This window comes from Piliocolobus tephrosceles, chromosome 10, assembly GCF_002776525.5.
Source record: "Piliocolobus tephrosceles isolate RC106 chromosome 10, ASM277652v3, whole genome shotgun sequence".
Lineage (NCBI taxonomy): Eukaryota > Metazoa > Chordata > Mammalia > Primates > Cercopithecidae > Piliocolobus > Piliocolobus tephrosceles.
This window is the reverse complement of record NC_045443.1, coordinates 14,835,122-14,844,727: the sequence shown is the minus strand read 5'-3', so window position 1 is coordinate 14,844,727 and position 9,606 is coordinate 14,835,122. Positions and strand designations below refer to the sequence as shown.

The following is a 9,606-nucleotide window of genomic DNA, read 5'->3' as shown; positions in this document are numbered from 1 at the left end:
AGAAAGTGTTCCAACTCTTTTATCTTTAACAAAAAGTAAAAGAAAAAGAAATACCTTTTGGGTTATGAAGATGGGCAAGGATTGAAACAAATGGTAACTATAAGCATTTAGAAATATAATAAAAATTTACCATAAAGCCTTCCTGCTGTAAAGGCTTATCTTCAAGACCGGGTACAAAGAGCCCCATTTACTAAAATACATTGCTCAGAATCTTAATTAAGTACCTGGGGAAAGACTTATGAATCATCCTCTAAATAACAGCTGCTTTTTAACACAGTCAAACCTTTAGAGAAGACAGGGTCCTGACACCTTCGAAGACTGGTGACACCTCACAGAAACTTTCGTTTTTGTTCCGGGATTCTCTTGAGAAAGGAAGGGATCAGAACCTCCTGAGGAGATTTGCAGTAGAAATCATTATTCCAAGTCATGATTGTGGCATCCATTATTTTACAAGAACTTTGAATTTTTAAGTGGAAAATGTGAGATGAGAACCTGAGATTTGAATGACATAAGACATTTACAATATTTCAACTAAATAACCATAGGAAGTTACTTGGTTGAAAAGCACACAGGCTCTTGCAGGGCAGGAAAACCTGCAAACTGCGCAGAAGCAGCTGAAAGGGGAACGGCAGGGGTTGGGGGAGGTGGGGGTGGAGTGTAGATGGGGGCCCGGAAGCTGGGCCTTTTTTTTTTTTCAATTGAAAGTATGTTAATTCTCTGCATGGCCGCAAAAGAGAAAAAAATAGTCCTCTCCCCCTACTATGTTTTTAAAAGACCCACATGTGAAAATTTTTAAGTAATTGCTTTGCAATCTCAGATGTAAAGCTTTTCAGGTTTTTATTGAGTTTCACAGTAAGTCAGGAATTCCGTTTGGAAAAACATGATTAGAAGGAGGGAGGGAGGGAGAGACAGAACAAGGAACGTGCGTAAGGTCTGGCCTACTTTTATTTAAGGGCTGAAAAAAGGCAATATAAATTCTATTAGCTCATATTGTTTTAACTTTAAAATGTATCACCATGAACCTTTCTCCAAATATCAGAAAAAGTTTTCCCAAAAGAGCAAACAACAAAAAAATCAGGCTGGTTTCGCTGACCGCTTCCTGGATTTAACAACTATAGCATGTCTCTAGAGGTGGGGCCTAGAGCTCCGCCCACTTTTTCATGTTTTCAAACAGGTCCGCATCGAGAGACTATAAGCCCTGGTCTGCGCCAGGCAATCACAGTGGGCTGCCCGATTTTCTGCTAGGTAGGAGCTGTGACTTCAGAATGTCTGGGCGCGGTAAAGGCGGCAAGGGGCTGGGTAAGGGAGGCGCCAAGCGCCACCGGAAGGTGTTGCGGGACAATATCCAAGGCATTACAAAGCCCGCGATTCGCCGTCTCGCCCGACGTGGGGGTGTCAAGCGCATCTCTGGTCTCATCTACGAGGAGACCCGGGGAGTTCTCAAAGTCTTCCTGGAGAACGTGATCCGCGACGCGGTGACTTACACGGAGCACGCCAAGCGCAAGACCGTCACGGCCATGGATGTGGTGTACGCGCTGAAACGCCAGGGTCGCACCCTCTATGGCTTCGGCGGCTGAGTTGTCCCCACAGCTTCTCTCCAGACTCCAAAAGGCCCTTTTCAGGGCCCCCAAACTGTCACAGAAAGAGCTGTTAACACTTCCTAGATAACCGGGTAAATATCAGCCCTTTGATGCCGCCTTCCGGATACCGGGAGTGGGACATTTGCGACCCGATCATCTGCCCGGGATTAGGCTTGGCTGGAGCGGGGAGGACTAGACCTCATGGAGGGGACTCCGCCTGTGCTTAGGAACGACCCTGGGAGGTGCAGTGCAACGCAGTAGTGACCTCCCACTTCTGTGCACCTAAAATCCAGACTGCGGATTTTGTTTAGAATAGAGTTTCTACAAAGCCCCAGTGTTAGAACTGGTCACGGGCGTCTAAGCGGCCGAGTCGTTGGCCCTTAAGCACGTTACGGATGGCTTCCATGTAAATCAGGGCTTAGGTGACTTCCCGACGACTTTTAGGGGTGAGCGTCTGGCGTCAGAGGGCGGTTCGTGCGTACGCAGGGCCTGCTAGATCGCAGGAAATGGGAGGACGCCGCTACCTGCAAGCCCGAAAGCGCCGAATGCAGCCCTAGTGTGGCGCGTTATAGTCTTACTGGGTACTATTTTAATTCATTGCTGACGTTCTGAGTGAGAGGTGACCAAGCTCAGATGCTGAGAGTAAGGCGGCCGGGCGAAACTCGCGGCACCCTGCCCTTCCGGTAGCCAGCAGCGTAAAGTTGCCTACGCCGAGCGGGTGGCGTCCTGCTCGGCCACCTGGCGGCGGGCGTGGAGTTGGCAGGCAGGCAGTAGGGGTCACGCCAGCATGGAAAGCCAGATCTCCACCTGCAGGTCGCCAAGTTGCCGGGAGTCCTCCGCTCCGGGCAGTGTCATTCCCATCACAAATGACCCTGTCGCAGCCGAAAGATAAGCCCTGGCTTCCGAGTAAAGGCCCCGTTCAGAGCAGCCTGGGGGTCTAGAAGGGAAAAGGGCGGCGGGTTAGTTTCTAGTCAGTTCAGTGAGAAAGTAAGAGAGACAGCTGTGGGATTAGCAAGCCGCGTGGTCTTACCCAGTACTCCCGGGGTGTAGTGAGGGTCCTGGAGAAAGGTGGGGCGCAGGGGCGACCAGTTAAGCACACTTTCCAGTGGGCAAGGGTAGAGGCTGAAGACCTGGTGATCAGCCTGCCTGCAGGCCTTAGGGGCCGTGCCGGCCTCCGGTAAAGCTCCGCGTAACAGCCTCGCTCTACTCCTAGCTCTGTCCTTCCTAACTTCTCATTAGGTTTAGCACCCCAGGATGCGGTGTGATGCATGCCGCGTTAACCAGTCTGCCCCTTCTCTAGCTTTTCTTTTTTCCTTTCTTTTCAAGACCAAGTCTCGCTCTGCCACCCAGGCTGGAGTGCAGTGGCATGATCTCGGCTCACTGCAGCCTCCGCCTCGCGGGTTCAAGCGATTCACCTGCCTCACCCTCCCTAGTAGCTGGGATTACAGGCCTGCACCACCACGCCCGGCTAGTTTTTGTATTTTTTTAGTAGAGACAGGGTTTCACCATTGTTGGCCAGGCTGCTCTTGAACTCCTGGCCTCAAGTGAGCCACCCGCCTCCGCCTCCCAAAGTGCTGGGATTACAGGCATGAGCCACCACGCTTGGTCTCGCTCTAGCTTTTCTAAACATGGAGAAGTCATTTAGCTTCCTTGGTGTGGTGGACTGAAGTCACTCTAAGGGAGTTTCCCAGCCCCAGGGATTAAAGAACTGGAGCCAAGATTTGAACCCAGCTGGCGAAGGATTCCGCACCGCTAGATCTTGACATTGCCGCCTCTTCTGCCAGGAAGGCTCCCGGGTTCCTTTCTGCTGACACGTCACTTCTAAGTACTTTCTCCTACTCCATAAAGACTTCAAGTGAGTACACAGTACTGGTGTTAGTTTAATTTCTAGGACAGTGAGACACTCACAGAAGCTCAGTATTCTTTAATGCAAGTGAAAAATTGAGTTACTTAAAAGAAATAGAGTCTGGCATACTTCTGTACCCTTAATGTTTGTTGCATGACCAAATGTGTGATTTTGGGTTTCACATAAATTAAGGATGAAGGTTAGGGCCCCGATGGAGGATAGAAATACTGTAGATATTTGTATGATAATTAAAACTCTTCCTTAAGTATTTAATTTATATGGAACTGTTTAAATATTTTATGGTTTTGAGTTTTGGTTTTTTGAGGTTTTTTTTAAAATTTTTGTAGTGGTCTCGATTTTTTGATTAAATAGAACTTATATTTTCCCTTGTAGCATAGTTAGTTTTGTGTGTGTGTTTTGTTCTTTATAAAATATAATTATCTAAACCCAAGAAATATTTATTTTTGTCTGTGACTATGGGTTCTGTGGTATAGTAAGTACCCAGTCCTGACAATAACCATATCTTCCAAACTAAAACTGGGTCACATGGTTCAATAACTGGAACAGAATATCTCAAACTGAAAATGACCAAGATTTTCTGAAGTTTACTATTAGTAATAAAATTGCTTACTAAAAATGTTAAAGAACTTGATGTAAAACTTCTCACAGCCTCACTTAAAATGTGAATGTGGGGGTCAGGGTGGGAGTGGCTACAATCCCAGCACTTTGGGAAGGCTGAGGCAGTAGGATTGCTGGAGGCCAGGAGTTTGAGACAAGCATGGCCAACATAGTGAGACCCCATCTCTACATAAAATAAGAATAATAAAATGTTTAAAGTGAATGGAATGCATTGAAATTTGATCCTGTAGCAAAGTCATCCCTTTTGAATTTTGAACATTTATTTCATGCCTCTTTTCCAAGCATATTTTGAATATTCAGAGACAAAATGAGCAAGTTACTGCCATCAAGAAGCTCCTATTTTTCTAGGAGAGAAAGGGGAAAGACATGTAGTTGTACACATGTGCTTTGCTCTAATAGAGTGGTATAAATCAAATGCTATTGGTATACAGAAGGACAAATTTTGTCAGCCAAGTGTATGGGTATCTTCAAAGAGCACAGGTGCCATCTGTTCTGAGCTAATGACCCACTGAAGAAGGCCACACCAAATTTGGGGAACAAACAGCATAAACAAATGCCAGAGTATTTTCCAGGCAGGGTGTATTTAGAGAATCTAATGTTGAATATTTAATTTGTCCTTTGCCCAAGAATAATGCAATGAACTAGGCAACTAGTTGAATAAGAATTGAAACCAAGTTCAAACAAGCCCATTGAAAAATGGGCAAAAGACTGGAAAAACATGGCCAATAAGCATAAGAAGAGATGTTCAGCTTGATTAGTCATCAAGAAACTGCAAATCCAGACCACACTGAGGCTGGGCGTGGTAGCTCATGCCTGTAATCCCAGCACTTTAGGAGACCGAAGTTGGCAAATAACTTGGACAGGAGTTCGAGACCTGCCTGGGCAACGTAGTGAAACCCTGTCTCTACTAAAATACAAAAAGTTAGCTGGGCATGGTGGTGCACACCTGTAATCCCTGTTACTCGGGGGCTGAGGCATTAGAATCACTTGAACCCTGGAGAGAGAGGTTGCAGTGAGCAGAAATCAGCCACTGTACTCAAGACTCTCTCAAAAAAAGACCACAATGAAATACAACTTTGGACTCAGTACATTGACAACAATTAACAAATGTTACACAGAATCTCTTATATTGCTGGTAGGAGTATAAATTGTTTCAACTATTTTTGAAACTAAGGGTTTGCATTATCTTGTGAAGTTTAAGATAGATTCACATTATATGCTCAAGCAGCAATTCCACTTCTGGATATTTACCTAAGGAAATGATAGCATGAATGCCCCAGGAGACGTCATTGAAGTTCTTAGTAGAACTGCTCATAATAGCAACAACAAAGAAACCAAATGCCCATTGACAAGAGAGTGGATGAATAAATTATGGTGAAATATTTTGCAGTCAAAATGAACAGATAAATCCAATATGACTTAACAGTGGTTTACAGCGAATGTTTTGTTTCTCTGCTGACACATATTAAGACTTGTGTCTTCCTATGTTTGGCAGTTTTATTCTGAACTTATATGTGGTTGAAGGTCATCTGTGGGAGTCTGAGAAACTAAATTGAGCATGCTGCCTCCAGAGATAATTAGCATTTGCTTGTCTTTTGGGTCACATACTGCTATGGACTGGGGCCACTTTAGCCCTGTTTGAGTATGCTAGGCTATTAGAAGAGTCAAGTTTTATTTCTTACAGCTTATTCCCAAGGCTTATTCTCCAGTGTAACCCTAGATTTATATCTATATCTATATCTATCTATCTATCTATCTATCTATCTATCTATCTATCTATCTATAATTTTTTTATTATTTTTTTTAAGATTCAAGGGATACACATGCAGGTTTGTTACGTGAGTATTTGCATAATGCACACGTTCAGGCTTCTGATGACCCCATCACCCAAGTAGCAAACATAGTACCCAATAGGTAATTTTTCAGTTTTTCAACCCTTCCCACACTCCCTCCCTTCGCATGAATCCCCAGTGTTAGAAATACTTGTTCCCCAGTGCCGCAAAAAAATAGTACTTGCCGGGCGTGGTGGCTCAAGCCTGTAATCCCAGCACTTTGGGAGGCCGAGACGGGCGGATCACGAGGTCAGGAGATCGAGACCATCCTGGCTAACACGGTGAAACCTCGTCTCTACTAAAAAATACAAAAAACTAGCCAGGCGAGGTGGCGGGCGCCTGTAGTCCCAGCTACTGGGGAGGCTGAGGCAGGAGAATGGCGTAAACCCGGGAGGCGGAGCTTGCAGTGAGCTGAGATCCGGCCACTGCACTTCAGCCTGGGTGACAGAGCGAGACTCCTTCTCCCTATCAAAAAAAAAAAAAAAAAAAAAAAAAGAAATAGTACTTAAACATAAATTTAATTTTTTCAGCAAGGCCATTTTCACTTTCTGCAGAAAGAGTACACTCGCTAGCAGTTTTGTCATGAGAGTGCACAGAACAAAGGAGACAGGATCATTTATAACCTAATGCATCCACCCTACTGCTGTGTCTGGTTTCCATTGGCTGGAAGGGGACCTCACGTTCTGTATTTGTCTCCATTGGCTAGCAACTTAGAACTTTTTAAAAGGGGCCAAGAGTAGAACAAAGGAAGAAGGAAGTAACTTGTGGAATGCTGAGAAAGTGGAATGCTGAGAAAGGTAAAAACATCTTCAAATAAGGAAGAGAAACAGGTTATGACCTAATGCTTGCTTGTACCAGTATAAGCATGCCAGGGCAAATATTTAGGCTAAATTGTGGGAGCTAAGAACATAAAGTACATTCATTTCTTTATTACAGCTAGCAGATATTTAAGAATGTTAGCACAGGTCTTTGAATAAATTTTGCTTCTAAGGGAAGTTACTATTAATTCCTAATTAGATGGGGAAGAAAGTCTTTGAAGAGGAACCTCTACTTTTTATGTCAGTGTCTACTGTCTCCATCTTTGTGTCCATCTGTACACAATGTTGAGTTCCAACTTATGAGGACATGCAGTATTTGTTTTTGTTTCTGCATTAATTTGATTAGGCTAATGGCCTCCAGCTGCATCCATGTTGCTGCAAAGGATGTGATTTCATTCTTTTTAATGGCTGTGTAGTATTCCATGGTAGGTATGTACCACATTTTCTTTATCCAGTCCACCACTGATGGGCACCTTGGTTGATTCCATGCCTTTGCTATCATAATTGATGTTGTGGTAAACATACAAGTGCAGGTGTCTTTTTGGTAGAACGATTTATTTTCCTCTGAGTATATACCCAGTATGGATTCACGGACCTCAAGAAAACTTGGTTGGTGTGCAGTTTAGTGTATTATGAGTAAGACTGGACCTGGTGTTAGAAAATCTGCATTTGAGGCTTTGTTCTGACAGTGTCTAGTGTAAATATGGGCAGACCACTTAAACCTCTCTTTAGTCTTCTCTTCTGTAGAGTGATAATATCATCTAATTAGCAGGATTGTTGTTTTATTCAATGAGACAGCATATGTAAAGAACTTAGTAGAATAAAAAGCAACGTGTTTATAATGGTCTGAGTTATCTTCTTCATGCTTTATTTATTATTAGTGAAAAGATTAAATTCAAATCTCTTTTATGTGTCATTACTTTTATGCAACTCATACAGATACAGCTTTTCCACTTCCTTGTATTAAGAATTACTAGTAGGCCGGGCGCAGTGGCTCAAGCCTGTAATCCCAGCACTTTGGGAGGCCGAGACGGGCGGATCACGAGGTCAGGAGATCGAGACCATCCTGGCTAACACGGTGAAACCCTGTCTCTACTAAAAATACAAAAACTAGCTGGGCGAGGTGGCGGGCGCCTGTAGTCTCAGCTACTGGGGAGGCTGAGGCAGGAGAATGGCGTAAACCCGGGAGGCGGAGCTTGCAGTGAGCTGAGATCTGGCCACTGCACTCCAGTCCCGGCGACAGAGCAAGACTCCGCCTCAAAAAAAAAAAAAAAAAAAAAGAATTACTAGTGAAACTGACATTTTTTCCTTTGGGATAATCAGACTGAGTATTAAGTTTATCTTTCATGTCTATCATTATTCTAAGTTAGCTGAACATTGACTACTATATTCTATTTTTCAAGGTCTGTGAATAGTTAGAGCCACATTACAAAGTCAGTACAAGATGTAACTTACTCATGCAACCAAAGGTCAAACTAGGACTATTAAGGGTATTGCTGGAATTACAGTGACTTGATACAATTGTGGCAAATGGAAAACCAAGAGTTTGCAATCTGGTTTGGAGGTTCTTGATAAAATTTCCAAGTGTGACAGATGTGTCCTTGACATTTCTCTCTTTCTGTACCTATTCTCTTCTATCCTTCAAGCACCCAACACTTTCACACTTTGTATTGGTCTGTTCTCATGCTGTTAATAAAGATATACCCAAGATTGGGTAATTTATAAAGAAAAGATGTTTAATAGACTCACAGTTCCACATGGCTGGGGAGACCTCACAATCATGGTGGAAGGTGAAGAAAGAGCAAAGTCACATCTTACACGGCAGCAGGCAAAGAGAGCTTGTGTAGGGGAACTCCCATTTATAAAACCATCAAATCTCATGAGACTTATTCACTACCATGACAACAGTAAGGGAGGAAACCGCTCCCGTGATTAAATAATCTCCCCCGGACTCAACCTTAACATGTGGAAATTATTACAATTCAGGGTGAGATTTGGGTGGGGACACAGCCAAACCATATCATTCCACCCCAGCCCTTCCCAAATCTCATGTCCTCACATTTCAAAGGCAATCATGCCTCCCCAACAGTCCCCCAAAGTCTTAACTGATTTCACCATTAACTCAAAAGTCCACAGTCCAAAGTCTCATCTGAGACAAGGCAATTTCCTTCCACCTATAAGCCTGTAAAATCAAAAGCAAGTTAGTTATTTCCTAGATACAATGAGGGTACAGGCATTGGGTAAATACACCCATTCCAATGGGAGAAATTGTCCAAAACAAAAGGGCTACAGGCCCCATGCAAGTCCAAAACCCAGTGGGTGGTCAAATCTTAAAACTCCAAAATGATCTCCTTTGACTCCATGTCTCACATCCAGGTCATGTCGATGTAAAGGTGGTTTCCCATGGTCTTGGGCAGCTCTGCCCCTGTGGCTTTGCAGGGTACAGACCCCTTCATGGCTGCTTTCCCATCTAGCATTTTCAAGTGTCTGCAGCTTTTCCAGGTGCATGGTGCAAGTTGTTGGCAGATCTACCATTCTGGGGTCTGGAGGATGGTGGCCCTCTTCTCACAGGTCCTCTAGGCAGTGCCCCAGTGGGGAGTCTGTGGGGGTTCCCACCCCACATTTCCCTTCTATACTTCCCTAGCAGAGGTTCTCCATGAGGGCTCCGCTGCTGCAGCTTGCCTCTCCCTGGACATTCAGGCATTTCCATACATCCTGTGAAAACTAGGCAGAGGTTCCCAAACCTCAATTCTTCTGTGCACCCTAGGCCCAACACCACATGTAAGCCTCCAAGACTTGGAACTTGCACCCTCTGAAGCAATGACCTGAGCTGTATGTTGGCCCCTTTTAGCCATGGCTGGGACGCAGGGCACTAAGTCCTGAGAAAGGAC

General features: G+C 44.3%; 1 protein-coding gene across 1 annotated transcript; it reads left to right on the top strand.

Annotated features, from left to right (window-relative positions):
- The first annotated feature begins 1,185 nt into the window (after nt 1-1,185).
- LOC111552129 (histone H4) lies at nt 1,186-2,986 on the top strand. The gene has a single exon (XM_023226226.2). The coding sequence runs from the start codon at nt 1,266-1,268 to the stop codon at nt 1,575-1,577; it is 312 nt and encodes a 103-aa protein (XP_023081994.1). The 5' UTR covers nt 1,186-1,265; the 3' UTR covers nt 1,578-2,986.
- The last annotated feature ends 6,620 nt before the right edge of the window (nt 2,987-9,606 follow it).

What these genes read in the sequence shown, in the direction of transcription:
- LOC111552129 (XM_023226226.2), top strand. Translation starts at nt 1,266, where the DNA reads ATGTCTGGGCGCGGTAAAGGCGGCAAGGGGCTGGGTAAGGGAGGCGCC.